The following is an 18,059-nucleotide window of genomic DNA, read 5'->3' as shown; positions in this document are numbered from 1 at the left end:
TACATATTGGAAGAAGCACAAGCTGGAATGAAGATTGCCGGGAGAAATATCAATAACCTCAGATATGCAGATGACACCACCCTTATGGCAGAAAGTGAAGAGGAACTAAAGAGCCTCTTGATGAAAGTGCAAGAGGAGAGTGAAAAAGTTGGCTTAAAGCTAAACATTCAGAAAATGAAGATCATGGCATCTGGTCCATTCTAAAGGAGATCAGTCCTGGGTGTTCATTGGAAGGACTGATGCTAAAGCTGAAACTCCGATACTTTGGCCACCTCATGCAAAGAGTTGACTCATTGGAAAAGACCCTGATGCTGGGAGGGATTGGGGGCAGGAGAAGGGGATGACAGAGGATGAGATGGCTGGATGGCATCACTGACTCAATGCATATGAGTTTGAGTAAACTCCAGGAGTTGGTGATGAACAGGGAGGCCTGGCGTGCTGCGATTCATGGGGTCGCAAAGAGTTGGACATGACTGAGCGACTGAACTGAATTGAACTGAACTCCTACATATAAAACAGATAATAAGGACTTACTGTATAGCACAGGGAACTCTACTCAATAATTGAAAATGACCTATATGGGAAAACAATCTAAAAAGAGTGGATATATGTTTAACTGACTCACTTTGCTGTACACCTGAAACTAACACATTGTAAATCAACTATACTCCAATAAAAAGTGTCCCTCAACATTAAATAAATGATGCAATATTTTAAAAGAGCTTTGAGATATTTTACATACTATAAAATTCACCCTTTTAAAGTGTAAAATCTCTCACTGTTTCCATTATTTCCCCATCTATTTGCCATGAAGTGATGGGACCAGGTGCCATGATCTTTAGTATATTCGAGAGGTTTGCAACCATTACTACAATCTAATTTTAGAATGTTTTCATCACCTCCCCACAAACTTCATACCCACTAAGCACTTATACCCATTCCTTCCTCACCCAAGCCTCTGATGACCACTAACCTACTATCTATCTCCATAGGTTTGCCAAATCTAGAGACTTCATATAAATGGAAATAAATAGTAAGGGGTCTTTTTTGGTCTAGCTTCTTTCATTAACATAGTTTTTTTCAAGCTTCATCCATATTGCAGCATGTGTCAATATGCCTTTCCACCTTTCTATGACTAAATATTCCACTGTGTGGATGGCTACACCACATTTTTTTCAATCGATCAATCAATGGACATTTGGGTTGTATCCACTGTTGTTTGGCTTTTTAAAAAACTTCTATTTTATATTGAAGTATAGTTGATTTTCAATGTTGTGTTAGTTTCAGGGGTATAGCAGAGTTGATTCGGTTATACATATACATATATCTTTGGGTCTTATAAAGGTGCCATGGAGATTTTTATCATAGTTTTTGTTTTCAAAAACTTTTGAAAAATGTTTCCATCTCTTTTGGAAATTAGCATCATTAGCCTTCTTTCTGACTAGACTGTGGGTCCATGAGCGCAAGAGAACCATGTCTGTCTCATTTATCTCTATCTCCAAATGTTCATTATTTCTCTTATTCACCCATCCATCTATACATTCATTCATTCACTCAATATATATATTGATCCTCTGTTGATTGTCAGGTGCTATCCTGGTCCAAATAGGAAAAGGAGTTCGTCAAGGCTGTATATTGTCACCCTGTTTATTTAACTTATATGCAGAGAGTACATCATGAGAAACGCTGGGCTGGAAGAAACACAAACTGGAATCAAGATTGCCGGGAGAAATATCAATAACCTCAGATATGCAGATGACACCACCCTTATGGCAGAAAATGAAAAGGAACTAAAAAGCCTCTTGATGAAAGTGAAAGAGGAGAGTGAAAAAGTTGGCTTAAAGCTCAACATTCAGAAAACGAAGATCATGGCATCCGGTCCCATCACTTCATGGGAAATAGATGGGGAAACAGTGGAAACAGTGTCAGATTTTATTTTTCTGGGCTCCAAAATCACTGCAGATGGTGACTGCAGCCATGAAATTAAAAGACGCTTACTCTTTTGAAGGAAAGTTATGACCAACCTAGATAGCATGTTCAAAAGCAGAGACATTACTTTGCCAACAAAGGTTTGTCTAGTCAAGGCTATGGTTTTTCCTGTGGTCATGTATGGATGTGAGAGTTGGACTGTGAAGAAGGCTGAGTGCCGAAGAATTGATGCTTTTGAACTGTGGTGTTGGAGAAGACTCTTGAGAGTCCCTTGGACTGCAAGGAGATCCAACCAGTCCATTCTGAAGGAGATCAGCCCTTGGATTTCTTTGGAAGGAATGATGCTAAAGCTGAAACTCCAGTACTTTGGCTACCTCATGCGAAGAGTTGACTCATTGGAAAAGACTCTGATGCTGGGAGGGATTGGGGGCAGGAGGAGAAGGGGAAGACAGAGGATGAGATGGCTGGATGGCATCACTGACTCGATGGATGTGAGTCTCAGTGAACTCCGGGAGTTGGTGATGGACAGGGAGGCCTGGCGTGCTGTGACTCATGGGGTCGCAAAGAGTCGGACACGACTGAACAACTGAACTGATCTGATCCTGGTCCCAGAGACAGTGCTGAGTACAAATGTGACATGGTTTGACTCTGCTCTAATAGGATCTCTGTCTACTGTACTGTGTGGAGACTAGGGAGAATGGCCAAGAATAGGAGGACAGGGAGCGATGCTCCAGGTGACGGTGAAGGTGACTCAGATCCAAGATGGGCGGTGGAGACGGTAAACAGTGGCTTGCTCTGAATATAGTGTAAAGTTACGTGACTATACCCAGAATGCTAGGTACTATGTGTTTGTTTAACAAGAATACAATTCATTCATTCAGCTATTCATTTCATTTTGTAATTCCCAAATAAAACAAATCCACACCACTAATCTCTTCAGCTTCTAAAGCGAAATGTCTTCTCTGTTTGGCATTAATTCTCTCTGTACCTCCTCTGCTGCTGAGCATCACTCTCTGTCTTGTGTTGGTGAGGGTCCAGGGACCACCCAGGTGGGATCACTGCCATGACCTGACATGTCCTTCTGCCCAAGGCCTGCCTCACTCCTTGTCCTCGTGCCAGTCAAGTCCATGACACAAGGACGCAAGATGTCCTCATGGTGGCCACCTGACTCCAGTCTCCACCCACAGGAGGAATCTGGAATACTGTAGATGATTATTTCCTCTTCCAATTCCCCCATTTACTATTGGAACAAAGCTAGGGGACAGTTCTGCAGAAGAATTCACAGGAGGGGAGGGAGAGGTAGGTGAGGCACCTGAGCATTCTAGGTGATGCCCTTCTGTCTCACAGTTGGTGAAAAAGAAGGTGAGGTCCACTGGACCTGGGATAAAAATAAGTACCAGTGTGTCAGGGAGAAGGATGGGGGGAAGGGACAGTTAGGGAATTTGGGATGGACATATACACACTGCTGTATTTAAAATGGATAACTAACAAGGACCTACTATACAGCAGAGGGAACTCGATTCAATGTTATGTGGCAGCCTGGACGGGAGGGGAGTTTGGGGGAGAATGGATACATGTGTCTGTATGGCTGAGTCCCTTAGTTGTTTATCTAAACTAGAAAATCACAATGCTGTTAATCAGCTATACCCCAATACAGAATAAAAAGTTTTTTTAAAAAAGAGATAATTACCAAAATGATGGTAATAGGTGTTTTAATTTATAATAGGGGAATAATAGTATCTGTACATTCTAATTTCCTATAATGAACCCATATTTTTTGTAAGATCAGAAGTGAGGTTGCAAATAATAATGAAGTTGATTTTGATTCAAAAAAAAAATGAGTACCAATGGCCAGATGGTCTTTCAAGGTAATCAAAGAAGCGTAAGTTCAAAATGGAATGGTTTTTAAGATAGCATATGATAGCAGTTATAGAGAAGGACCGTGTCCATGTGATCATTACATTGGCAACTGCCTTATTTTAAGCCTGAGTTATGACATACCTTATGCCTTTAGTGCATTCATTCACACACATTTATTAAGTGCCTGCAGGGAAGGTACAGAAACAAAGTCTATGTTTACATGGAGCTTGCAGGATTATGGAGGAGATGAAGAGATAAACTAATAAGTAATAGAGTGCTGGAAAAGGTTAGTGCAGGGATGGAAAATTAAAGCAGGGGAAAAGAATAGAAAGCAATGGACATACAGGCTATTTTAGATCAGAAAAGCCTCTCTGACAGGCACCATCTGAGCTGAGAAACGAAAAACAGCCCGTGGAAGCGTGTTCCAGGTACAGAGATGAATTTAGAGTATATGAGGGACTCTAGGCAGGCTTCCTGGCTACAGTACAGGGAGCAAGGCCAAGGATAGGGGATGAGATCAGAGATACAGGCAAATATCAAGTGGTGTCGACTTCCAGCAGGACTTGAGTTTATTCTAGTTGCCTCAGGGAGGCAGCTGGTAAGTCTTGAGTGGGGAGTAATATGATCATGTTTCCATTTTTAAAACATCACTGGGCCCGAAAGCAGGAGAACTGCTATGAAAAGGCATTGTAATTACCCAGGTTAGCGAGAACAGGAGCTTTGATGTCCAGTGAGAACAGTGGAAATGGAAAGAAAAGTTCTATCGGAGACTCTATATTAAAGGTAGAGTTAGCAAGACTTGCTGATGTGTTAGAGATTGACTGTAAAGCAAAGAAAAGGCAAGAAGGACTCCCAGGTTTGGGGTTCAGAGGCTGGGTGAAAAGTGGGATCATGTACTCCATAAGCAGGCAGAAAGAGGAGCAGGCTGGGGTGGGTATAGTTTGGAAGGAAACGAAAAGTTCTACATCAGACATATTAAGTTGAAAATGCTTACTGTTGGGTTTGGGCTTAAAGAGAAAGCCCTCAGCTAGAGACACTTTTGCTTATTTTATTTTACTTTACTTTAGTATACAGTAAGTCCCCTACATACGAACCTTCAAGTTGCAAACTTTCAAAGATGAGAATGTGCATTTGTATGTTAAAATCACTCAAGGCAGTTCACGTGTCTGGAGTACATTGTCACGGGCTGCATCCTCTACAGGTGGCTGTGCAGCTTGCCCTTCGTCTCCTATTGCTGATGACCCTTCAGCTGTACCATCTCCCACCTCCTTTCCCTCCTCCATCAGTAACTCTTCTTGCCTGTTCACTCGATGCCAGCCCCTGGTGTCAGCTGTTGCACTGTACTACTGTACTTTTCGAGGTACTGTACTGTAAGATGAAAAATGTTTATTTTTTTATGTCTTATTTGTGTGAAAAGTATTATAAATCTATTACAGTACAGTACTATATGGCTGATTGTGTTAGTTGGGTACCTACGGGAAGATCCCCTGGAGAAAGGAATGGCTACTCACTCCAGTACTCTTGCCTGGAGAATCCCATGGACAGAGGAGCCTGGTGGGCTACAGTCCATGGGGCTGCCGATAGTTGGACACGATTGAGTGACTAAGCACACACACAAACAAATTGTGCTTATGAATGTGCTCTCAAAATGGAACTAATTCGAACATGGAGGATTTACTGTAAGTGATTTGGAGATACACATTTCTAGGTCATCAGAACCTAGATATTTTAAATTGTGTAACTAGATGTGATCTCTATCCTTGAGGATTCAGATTAGAATAGTCACTCACCTAAAGACATCAGTTGAATCTAACAAAGCATATCAAGCACCCGCAGGGAAAGGAGAAGGGGCAGTGATGCCAACTCACCTTTGGCTCCGGCTGATGACTTTGCAATCCAAACGTTGCCCTCTCCCTCCTCTTTCTTTCTGTTATATGAAGCCAGGAAAAATTCTCTCTCGTCTGTCCTTGAACTATGGAGCGGTGGATGGATTCCATTCTGAGCTGGAGCAACTGGGGTCTTGAGGTTGGTTGGATAAATCACGTAGGACTCGGGGAACCATGTGCAGGACTCAGCCAGTTCTGGGCTGGTTTTGATGAGCCTGGCAGACGATAGAAGGTCAGTCTCTCTTCTGAGGACAGTCTCTCCCTCTATTCAGAAAAGCCAGTGCTTCGCCCACAGCTCTCCAAGGAGGCATGGCCAGGGCCCGGAGCTGGTCTCCTTATCCCACGCCTCACTCTTGGCCTCACTGGGCAGACCTCCAATGGACCACAGAGCAGCACACAGCTGTTACACACGACCTTACAAGCACACTCCATGGAATTCCAAAGGGGCCTAATGTCCAGAACTTTAACTCCTCTTAAAATGCATCACCAAGGAAACTTAATTTGCAGTGATCCCAAAACAACATATTTCCAACAAATACACCATAGCCAAGCTAGACCTGCACTAACAAAACCAAGTGGAGAATTGAGGAAACTATCTGGATTACTAGCAAAAATACTACCTTGCCCCAACTCTGGAGAGAAAAGCCTAATACTTTGGAATTTAATTTAAAAGTATTAAAATACTTTTAGCTCAGCCTGGTTTCAGTGGCAGAGTAAGAATCTTTTTTTGGTGGGGGGAGGGGCAGCCCCATATAACTTGCAGGATCTTAGTTCCCAGACCAGGGATCGACCTGTGTCACTGGACTGCCAGGGAATTTCTAGGAAGAGTCTTTCTAATGAAACACAGGACTCTGGTGGTCATAACTAAACACATCTCCTGCCTCCCAAATAACATAACAAGGGGGATATAACATCAGGCACCTAATAAACACAAGGGCTTCCCTCGGCATCTCCTTCCCAGTGAGATCCCTAAGGGGAGGCACCAGCATCACCTTTCATGGATGAGGTACTGGGTCACAGAGAAGTGAATTTCCCAACATCATAAAGGTAGAGAGGAACAGGCAGGATGCAAGCCCTGAATCGTTCCCAAGTCCTAACTCTAAACCTATCCTTGGTCCCCAGGAATCAGAGGAGGGAAGAACCTACCCAAAGACACTCACAAGTGTCCCCTGAGCGGCACTTGTCTCTCTAAAACAGAAATGCCAGAGCTTGGTCTGTAATCAGCAAAACTCAGCTGGTGAGCCAACAGCAGAACTAATGAAAAGAAACTATAAATTGAGATTTTTAAGTAAAGCCTTTTTCTGATAGCTCAGTAAGGAATCCGCCTGCAATGCAGGAGACCCTGGTTCAATTCCTGGGTCAGGAAGATCTGTTGGAGAAGGGACAGGCTACCCACTCCAGTATTCTTGGGCTTCCCTTTGGCTCAGCTGGTAAAGAATCTGCCTGCAATGTGGGAGACTTGGGTTCGATCCTTAGGTTGGGAAAATCCCCTGGACAAAGGGAAAGGCTACCCACTCCAGTATTCTGGCCTGGAAAATTCCATGGACTATAGGGGTCACAAAGAGTCAGACACGACTGAGTGACTTTCACTTTCACTTTCACTTTAAGTCAGAGGCAATGGAATTTAAAGAACTCAAAATAAACAAACAAGCTAAAACCCACCATACATTTCTACTCACAGACCATTCGGCTGTATCTGCACTGTCCAATATGGTGGCCATGAGCCACATGGAACTTTCAAGTGCTTCACAGCACTTGAAAAGTGGCCAATGCAACTCAGGAACTGAATTTCCAACTGTGTCTAGTTTTAATTTAAAAGTTGAAGCATTGTAAGATATGTTTCCATGAAGCACAACAGTACTGCTTTGGCAAGATGATGTTTCCCTTTAACCACTGGATGACCTAAGACGCTGTTGTTGGAGGGTGGCCTGTGTGTTGGGCGCACATGCTGCTTCTGGTATTAAAAATAAAAGCATCACTGTTCTACTTGTGGACAATAGATGGATTCATGTGAATTGTTTTCCAGGCACTGATGAAACATTATAACATGCTTATTATGCTCATAGCACAAGTTATAGTAGTAGCCTTGTTGTTGTTGTTTACTCAGTAAGTTGTGTCCAACTCTTTATGACCCCATGGACTGTGGCCCTCCAGGTTCCTCTGTCCATGAAATTTCCCAGGCAAGAAAACTGAAATGGGTTGCCATTTCCTTCTTCAGGGGATTTTCCCGAACCAGGGATTGAACTTGTATTTCCTGTAGGTGATTCTTTACCACTAAGCCACCTGGGAAGCCCTAGTAATAGCTAGGTTATCATAATTGGTAAACAAGCATAATTATTTTTTTAATTAAAAAAAAAATGTGTACAGACAAGTTCTTCAATTTAAAACAAAGGTATATTACTGATATAAAACTGAGTGGAGATGCAGAAGCTAGAGCCATAACCACACAATAAAGGAAAAATAAGCACTAGAAGACATTCAAATGTGTGTCACAAATTTCACCATGGATGGCAATTAAAATCTGCTGTGTTTAGGAGAAGGCAATGGCACCCCACTCCAGTACTCTTGCCTGGAAAATCCCATGGACGGAGGAGCCTGGTGGGCTGCAGTCCATGGGGTCGCTAAGAGTTCAACACGACTGAGCGACTTCACTGTCACTTTTCACTTTCATGCATTGGAGAAGGAAATGGCAACCCACTCCAGTATTCTTGCCTGGAGAATCCCAGGGATGGCGGAGCCTGGTGGGCTGCCGTCTATGGGGTCGCACAGAGTCGGACATGACTGAAGCAACTTAGCAGCAGCAGCAGTGGAAGGAAAAATGAAGTTTGTTGTATAAAGGGGACATTTTCAAGAAACATAAGGAATTCAATAAGTGTTTACCTTTCAACAGTCAAAAAACAAACAATGAAATTAGTGGCTAAAATCAGAATTAAAAATTCAACAGAAAAAAAAACTTTAAACATTTTTAATAGGATCTGAGTTTGTAATTTTGTTCAGCTATGAAATGGCTTGGATTCTTACACACAAAAAAACAGTATCATTTTAGATAGAAATGTAGTAAAGGAATTTTGAGGAAAGCCTAAAAAAATATTTTACAAAAAGTGAATGGTCTTTAGTTAAGCCATCAATAACTGCCCAGAGAGTACAAAGCATTTCTAACAATATCAAAGATTGAATCAAAATTTGAAAATTTTGAAATATTTTTCCTTAGCTTTAGATGAGTTGGGTGCTAGAAGCTGCCCAATTAATAATTTGTATGTTTTGCCTCAAAAGATTTCCAAATATATGAAAAAATATTGTCAAATTGCAGCCTAAAATAGAAACTCATGGTAAAGATATTTTCTAATCTTTTATATTTGTCAGATGAATTTCATCTATACGTGAAAAAATAGTTTCTATCATAACAGACATTACTTCAGCTAACCTGGGTTAAAGTCCGGATTTACTGGGATTTAACAGACTGATGTTTGCTTGGTTTTTTGTGTTTTTTTTTGCTTTATTGCTACATTCTATTGCATGATACATATCGACACATACTAAAAACATTTGTACTCAGTATGGATAAATTGTTAAAATAGTTCAGTACGTACTTGCAAATGATACAATGAAGAATGAAAGAAACACAAGATGATGAGTGTAATGATACTGTGTTCTTTACCAATGCCCCTGAGTGAGAGATAGAAGAATTTTACCAGGATTCTTGTACTGTTAACTCCAATTCACATTTTCTTAAGAGGAATGCTTACCAAATCATTCTTTTCAATTATTATTTCACTCAATAATCAAAGACAAAAAATGGCCTTGTGATTTATACTTTTTCACCTATATCCATGCTGCATATGTCTTTCTTCTTTTTTTTCCCCCCACACCCCAAGGCATGCAGGCTTTTAATTCCCAACCAGGGATCGAACCTGTGCCCCTTGCAGTGGAAGAGCAGAGTCTTAACCACTACACCTCCTGGGAAGTACACCAATGAAAATTTAATGTTTGAGTTTAGATGTACTATAAATATAAAATACACACCAGATTCTGAAGACTTGAATACAAAAATAATATATCTCATTAGTTGTTTTTTTATATTAATTACATGTCAAACTGACATTTTAGAATTATTTGGTTAAATAAAATATATTACTAAAATAAATTGTACAATGTCTTTGTACTCATTTAAAATAATTAATTAATTAATTTGGGGGGCTGTCTGGGCCTTCATTACTGCACGGGCTTCTCCCTAGTTGTGGCGAGTGGAGGCTACTCTCTAGTTGTGGTACGCAGGCTTCTCATTGTGGTGGCTTCTCTTGTTGCAGAGCAAGGGCTATAGGGCCTGTGGGCTCAGTAGTTGTGGCTCCCAAGCTCTAGAGCACAGGCTCAGTAGTTGTGGTACATGGGCTTAGTTGTCCTGAGGCCCATGGGATCTTGCATCAGGGATGGAAACTGAGTCTCCTGCACTGGCAGGCAGATTCTTTACCACTGAGCCCCCAGGGAAACCATCTTTGTACTCATTTTAATGGGACTAAGTCACTTTAATGCTAAGTCACTTCAGTCGTGTCCGACTCTGTGCGACTCCATAGACGGCAGCCCACCAGGCTCCTCCGTCCCTGGGATTCTCCAGGCAAGAACACTGGAGTGGGTTGCCATTTCCTTCTCCAATGCATGAAAGTGAAAAGTGAAAGTGAAGTTGCTCAGTCGTGTCTGACTCTTAGTGACCCTATGGATTGCGACCCCTAACAGGCTCCTCCGTCCATGGGATTTTCCAGGCAAGAGTACTGGAGTGGGGTGCCATTGCCTAGGCAATTTAAATGATACATGAAGCTAGCATTCTATCTACTTTATTTTGAATCTGCCAGCAATGCAGGGAACCTGGGTTCAACCCCTGGGTCAGGAAAAACCCCTGGAGAAGGGCATGGCAATCCACTCCAGTATCCTGCCTGGAATATCCCATGGAGAGGACCCTGGTGGGCTACAGTCCATGGAGTCGCAAAGAGTTGGACATGACTGAGCAACTAACACTTTTACTTTCACTTTGGGACAAAGGGAGTGACCGCAGTCCTCCACAGGACACCTGAGAGAATGAAGGAAGTTTAGAGGATGACGACAACCCCAGCCCATGTAAGTCACATCGCCATGTATAAGGTGCTGTAACAGACCACGTCACATGCCATGGGGAGGCAAAAAGCGGGCATGATCCCCGACATCCCCACAGATGGGACACAGGGATTCTGAGTGGCACTGTCCAAGGCCACAGAGATCCAGACACTTACTCAGATCTACTCATGCCTCTAGCTCTGAACTCTCTCCATCTTATCTTAGCTACCAAGTATGCAAACATAGAGAACATTACTTTTCACAGAATCCTCTTTTTTTTTTTTTAAAAAAATCCTACCTTTATCTTTAGGAAAAAAATCATAGAATGAACAAGCATTTTATCAAAATTTCTAAACGAATAACCTCAATAAACAATCCCACTTCTACTCCTAGTTCTTGTGAAACAAACTTCTGAGTTCTAAATATGTAAATAAGGGGACTTCTCTGGTGGTCCAGTGGTTAAGAATCCACCTTGCAATGCAGGGGACATGGGTTTGATTCCTGTTCAGGGAACTAAGATTCCAAAGGCTGTGGAACAGCTAAGCCCACGCACCATAACTAGAGAATCCATGCGCTACAACTAAAGATCTTGAATGATGCGACAAAGATTCCATGTCACAACTAAGATCCGATGTAGTCAAGTAAATAAATGTTAAAAAACAAATAAATACGTAAATATGTAAAAAGAAGACTTTATGAAGCTTTGTTCTTTAGGAGTAGCTGATAAATCACGAAAATCCATCACAGGGAGAGGAGGATACATAAGTTACGGAGGGCAGTGAGTCTGAGCCAAAAGGTGGAAATATTCCTATCAACACAAGTTAGTAAATATCTAGAGCCTGCAAAGCAGTATGCCTGGGGAAAAGAGTATTTTCATTGAGTCACGCCTTCTAGTGTTGTCTTACATAAGTGATGTGTTTGGCTACATATGCATTCACACTAGTCACTATAGAGGGAATTCTGGAGACCTGGTTTTATGGGCCCCACCCCTCTTTCATTTATACAGTATGGACTCTGACCCTCGAATGAGTCCAAGACTTTACATAAATTAATTCAACTAATCCTTACAACAACCCTGAGGTAGTTGCTATTATTACCCTCATTTTACAGAAAAGGAAACTAAGGCATAGGGTCAAATGCTCAGTGTGTGCCACTGTTACAGACATTATGTGCATTACAACCTCTTTGTGAAGGATGCACCGAGGCTTAGAGGGGTTAGAAAATTTGCCCAAGCTGTTAAGAAGAGTTGAAATTAAAACCCAAGCTGCTGATCCTAGATCTTAATCACTGGCTCAGGCTGCTCCCTTCCACCTTATGATACCACTCTTCTTTTTTTGTTTTGTTCTGTCACACAGCAAGGCATATGAGATCTTAGTTCCCTGACCAGAGATGGAACTCGTGCTCCCTGCATTGAGGAGGAAATGGCAACCCACTCCAGTATTCTTGCCTGGAGATTCCCATGGACAGAGGAGCCTGGCGGGCTACAGTCCATGGGTCACAAAGAGTCAGACACTGGACTGACTTAACCACTTTGAGTCTTAACCACTGGACCACCAGGGAAGTCCCATGATGTTGTTCTTTTGGCAGCAAGCCATAAGTGAACTGCTCAGAGATGGGCAGTGCGGTAGATACCGGTATATTCTCCCCAGGTGTCCCTTCTGAGGGGCCCCTGGCTGCTGCGAGTTGACTGCTATAAGCATATGTGTACCCCTTCTCCAGGGACCAGCTGCTGCCTAGAAATGCTGGGATGGTGCGTCCTCCCATAGCCCATGGCTGACCGATATCAGAGTCTAGACTATTAAGGGGCTGTTTGCTCCCAATTTCCATGGAATCAGGCTGAGCTGAGATTTCAGCTGAAACCACCTCTTTGCTTGGCTGCTTCCCGGGCTTCCCTGGTTCTCAGTGAGTTTCTCCTGTGAGCCCGTTCCTCATTAATCACTGCCATGAGAAGCCCTGTCTCAGGCTCTGCTTCAAGGGATCCTCACCTAAGAGTTGTTACTGTTGTTGAGTTGATAAGTCATGTCTGACTCTTTGCGACCCCATGGATTGTAGCCTGCCAGGCTCCTCTGTCCATGGGATTCTCCAGGCAAGAATACTGGAGTGGTTGCCATTCCTGGGGAATATTCCCAACCCAGGGATTGAACCTGTGGATTAGCAGGCAGATTTTTTACCACTGAGCCACCAGGGAAGCTCTTCATGTAAGAGACAGACAGGCTTTACCAGACACATACAGCAAAGTTTGGATAACAATCAAAACTAATATTTGGGGACTTACCTGGCAGTCCAGTGGTTAAGACTCCTAGTTTCCAATGCAGGAGGCACAGGTTTGATCCCTGGTCAGGGAACTAAGATTCCGGCAATGTGGCAACACACACACACACACACACACCAAAACTGATCTTTGATTGCTTTCTAAATGAAAGTATTTTCACCCTTAAAAGACAATTCCACATTCTGCTTAAGTGCTTCAGGATGAAAGCTCACGTTTAGGTGACAATGGAAAACACTGGGTCTTAAAGAACACTTACTTCACTAAAGATGCTTTGCGACACAGTTTGTCGGCCCCTCTGTAGTAATTCACCAACTGCATCAGCCCAGGCTCATGACCTGTGAAGCAGAGAGGAGGTTCAGAAAGGAAACAGACAGTTTCTCCAATGGAAAACAATGTCAGCACCCGCATACAAGACAGAGAGCAGCGTGTCATACCTAGCTCGTCTTTCCCCCGTTATCAGACTGGGTGTTGGAAAGACAGCAATTCTGTTGCCCTGCGCCTCAATGCCCCTTTGCTCAGTTTTCAGCTGGCAATTCTGCCCCTCCCCAGAGTGGAGAATATACCAGTATCATAGGTCTGCCAAGGACCATTGCTGCCTTTGGTTCCTAGGGTGGACGAGTATTTTCTATTTTGCCTCTCCTGGATCCCCACTGTACCCCACTCGTGGCTTAACACATGGATTTAATAATCTCTATACAGTAAAGACTCAAATGGTCAGACTTCTGATGTTGCTACCCTTGCTCTCTACAGCCATCGAGGAAGGCAGTAGAGCTAAGGTCCTGCTATTCGCAAGCATGCCTACCTCTGCAAGCTTCTAGGAGAGCCACTAGCTAGCTTAGGGGGGATGGTGGAGAGGTCATGTCTATAAATTCAGAAGACCTGAGAATATTCTTCTGTGCATACTCCCACAGGGAAACTCATTTTCAGTAGGTTACACTGCATGCCCCCTCCTCTATAAAACTAAAGCAGAAGGATACAAATAAAAACAAAAGCCTCAATTAAAAATTTTTTTACTGAAGTAGTTGATTTACAATATTGTGTTAGTTTCAGATGTACAGCAGTGATTCAGTTACACATATCTCTCTATATATTTCAGATTCTTTTCCACTATAAGTATTTAATAATCATACCCATTACAAGGTATTGAATATAATTCCCTGTGCTATACAATAAATTCTTCTTTTTCATCTATTTTATAAATAGTAGTGTGGATTGGTTAATCTCATAGGCCTAATTTTTCCCTTCCCCTCCCTCCCCTTTGGTAACCATAAGTTTCTTTTCTATGTCTGTGAGTCAGTTTCTGTTTTGTAAATAAATTCATTTGTACTATTTTTTTTAGATTCCACATATAGGTGATACGTATTTGTCTTTCTCTGTGTGACTTATTTCACGCAATATGATAATCTCTACAAAAGCCTCAATGTATATTTAACATCCTAACAAAATGCACTGAGTTTTCAGCCACACAAAAGTAGAATGAAACAAAGGGAGTTTGAATTGAAGATGCCAGATGTAAGAATAATTCATCTGACGACAGCATATAATCAAATAAGTTTCAGGCGCTAACTAGCTCTTATTATCTCCCTAAGACAGGTGGACTGGTTCACACCTAAACTGCCCACCTTCTCATCTCCATGGCACCAGCATTCTTGGGCCTTTATCCGGCTGGGCCATCTCCTTGGGTTTTGCACTGTGTACAAAAGATAAATACCCCTAACACTGAAGTCATATAATGACCTGGCTGTGGGATGCTGTTTTGCTTTTTTTTTTTTTTGGCTTGCTTTTAAGAAGCTAACCTCTTAAAAAATTTTTTTTATTGAAGTATAAGGGTTTGTTTTATTTTTTGGCTGACACTTTTTCAGAATTTATTTTTTAAATTTTTATTTTATATTGGACTAGAGTTGAACTGGGGCTTCCCTGGTGGCTCAGTGGTAAAGAATCCACCTACAATGCAGGAGTCGCAAGTTCGATCCCTTGGTAGGGATGATCCCCTGGAGGAGGGCATTGCAGCCCAGTCCAGTATTCTTGCCTGGAGAATCTCATGGACAGAGGAGCCTGGGTGGGCTACAGTCCATAGGGTTGCAAAGAGTTGGACACAACTGAAGAGACTTAGCGCATGTGCACACAGTTGTCATTTCTGGTTATACAGTGAAGTGATTCAGTTATACATATATAGAATAGTTTGCACCTGCTAATATCAAACTCCCAATCAGGATACTTGGGAGTTAAAGTTATACAAGTTTCTGATGTATCATGGGGACTCCATCAAAGGACTGATTCCAACCCCCAGAAATCTTGGAATAAGAGAATGTGCCCAGAGATTGCCTTTTATCTCCCCAGGAAGCCCTCAGCTTTCTCATAAAAACCAAATGTTTACTGAGCAACTGCTGACTTCATGGTACCGGTGTAGGTTTTGGACCTTCTAGAATTCTGCTTCAACACCCTAGTGCTGAGCCCCACAGCAGTGCTGATGGCCCCTGCTTCCACCACCGCTGAGCCACTGTTATCGGTTGTTTTTTTTCCAATTTATTTATTTTTTATTGAAGGATTGTTGTCAGTTTTTAATTTTAGGATTCCAACCTCAGCTCTTTCAGCTAGACACCATCCAGTCCAAAGAAGAAAGTCTGTCAGGCAGGGAAGCAGAGAGAGTAAGGAGGAAATTAAACATTCTCAACAAAAAGCAGGTCTTTTTCTTTCAAGGAAGGTATTCTTGCTGAGGGCTTCCTGGGGAGACAGTTTAACAAAAGGCCATCTCCAGGCACATTCTCTATATTCCAGAATTTCTGGGGGTTGGAATCAGCTCTTCCATGGAGTCTCCATCATACATTAGAAATTTGTGTAAGAATAAAAAGTTGTTCGTGGTCCCATTTTAATGAAATTTCAGTAAGGATAGGGTGAACCCCCTTCATTGCTCAGATCATTACAATTCTACAGGCCCCCACCCAACTGTGTTCTCTCTGTAAGCTCATCAAGGGCTTATTGTTTGGTCGCTAAGTTGTGTCTGATTCTTTGCAATCCCATGGATTCTAGGCCGCCAGGCTTCTCTGTCTATGGGATTCTCCAGGCAAGAATGCTGGAGAGGGTTCCCATTTCCTTCTCCAGGGGATCTTCTCCATCTTGGGACTGAACCCATGTCTCCTGCATTGGCAGGTGGATTCTTCACTGCTGAGCCACCAGGGAAGCCGTCAGCAAGGACAAGTCAGTTTCAAATGACTATTTTCATTCTTTGCCTCTTCCATCTCTCCACCCTCTGACCACACCTATTTCTAAAAAACGGTCTCCTCTACTGGAGGTAGGACAGTGCCCTCTTTGGGACGCCCTCCAAGGCACAGATGACTTTTTCTCATTATCAGTCCTCCCCTTCCATTCTTTGGCAATGCGTTGGGGTCCCAAACCCAGGGGAATTTTGGCAGGGCGCACTGGCGACCTCGAGTGAGGCTGCAATTCCCGGATGACTGTGCAGTGAGGAGTGGCCGTGAGACTATGCTCAGGTCAATGAGATGTGAAAGGAAGTGATCCGCACAACTTCTGGATTACGTCATCTAAAAAGGAGCCGCTGGTCCTCTCCTTCCCCAGCCCCTTCCTACAGGCGGATATGGAGATGTGGTGCTGCCTGCAGCAACCATGGGCGCTAAGGAAACTCCCTCGGAGAGAGCAGGGCAGAGAATCCAGTGTCACGAAAAATCTGCATTCAACACGCAACTGTGGAAATGTGTTCTTTGGTGGTCTAAGAAATGGTCCAAAATCAGACAACCCTTCCGCCCTTCGCCGGGCTGGGTTCACTAGTTTTGGAATTCAGAGGTCTTTTCCAAATCCCCTGACAGTTTATTTGAGTCTTGGGGAGCTCAATCCTCAGGGCTTTCAACACACGCAAGCACCCCTCCCGAGCCCACACAGGCAGGGCGGAATCCTCGGAGGAGGAAATATGCAAGAGGACTCCAGCCAGACATCCGTCCCCGGCTCGCGGAGCCTCGCACCAACCGGCGATCCGCCCAGCCGACCTGCCCGTTTTGGGGCTGTCGGGCCCTGGGGAATCCGGGGAACAGGCGTTCTCGGCTCCCCGCCCCCGGAGAGACCGATGCCCCCGCGGGGAGGGAGCTGCGGGGACCGGTCATTGTCAGGAGGCAGCTGCTGTCCCGGGGGCCCGCACAGCCACTCCCGCCCCAAATTCGATCGAGGGCACGAGAAGGCAAGATAAACGCTGCGCCTGGCCCTCTACGGATGCAGTTTTCGATTTGACCGAGGAACGAGAGGAGGGGAAAAGGTTTCCGACCTTAAACAAAAGCTCTCGTCCTACGGGTGGAGTGAAGGAGCAGGAGGGCGCAAAACGGGGACGCTCACCCAGTCTCCCAAAGGGCAGCCGGTTCCTTTCTCCCAGCATGAGGTTGAACCTGGGGTTGTCCCGCCGCAGCCGCTTCCAGTGGCCGGTGGCGAGCAGCAGCCGGGACACCTCGGCGTAGACGCTGCTGTTCTCGTCGCGCACCACGAAGGTGTACATGGCGAAAGGCCGCGCGCCCGGGCCGCCCCGGCAGCCGCCGCAGGAACCAGCCGGCCGGGCGGCGGCTCAACTAGGGACCAGCCCGGGCGCCAGCCGCGCGCCCGCCCAGCTCCGGCCCCGCCCCACACGCTCCGACCGCGCCCCCACGCCCTCCCCCAGCGACTCCCGGGTCCGGTAGGAATGCCCGCGGTTGAGGGCCTGCGCCTCTGCTGGAGCCGCGAGCGCAGCCGGGACGCCGCGCCCACCCCCGGCGCGGCCCCGCCCATCCTTGGTGCGGCCACTCCCACTACCGGCGCGGCCCCGCCTCCGCCCCGTGATTCCGTGCGGTCGGCCCTGCGGCTGGCTACGCGGTGGAGGCTTGTACCCATAGGCTCGCCCGGCACCCTCCTCGGGCCGGCTCCTTGAGCCTGAGGGTGCGGGGGCTGGCTGGAGGAGGGGGAGCGCAGCGGCGGGAGCGGGCCCTGGAGAGGATCGGAAACTGGGGCGGTCCTCCCGAGCCCAGGGTCACTGTCGAGGGGCGGGGACTGGG

The 18,059-nt window shown here is 44.6% G+C and overlaps 1 protein-coding gene across 3 annotated transcripts in view; it reads right to left on the bottom strand.

Moving 5' to 3' along the window:
* Positions 1–17,631, bottom strand: part of TTL (tubulin tyrosine ligase) — a 36,678-nt gene extending 19,047 nt beyond the window's left edge. For all 3 annotated transcript variants that reach the window (XR_008700386.1, XM_055540269.1, XM_055540270.1), the window contains exons 1-3: positions 17,374–17,631; positions 13,289–13,367; positions 5,658–5,890 (exon numbers count right to left, since the gene is read on the bottom strand). Coding sequence is in view for 2 of the 3 variants with exons in the window: in XM_055540269.1 (XP_055396244.1) it covers positions 5,658–5,890; positions 13,289–13,367; positions 17,374–17,530 (469 nt within the window). In the remaining variant the exon portion in view is untranslated. The remainder of the gene's footprint in view (positions 1–5,657; positions 5,891–13,288; positions 13,368–17,373) is intronic.
* Positions 17,632–18,059: the final 428 nt, after the last annotated feature.

This window comes from Bubalus kerabau, chromosome 11 (assembly GCF_029407905.1).
Source record: "Bubalus kerabau isolate K-KA32 ecotype Philippines breed swamp buffalo chromosome 11, PCC_UOA_SB_1v2, whole genome shotgun sequence".
Taxonomy (NCBI): Eukaryota; Metazoa; Chordata; class Mammalia; order Artiodactyla; family Bovidae; genus Bubalus; species Bubalus kerabau.
This window is presented reverse-complemented; position numbering and strand designations above follow the sequence as displayed.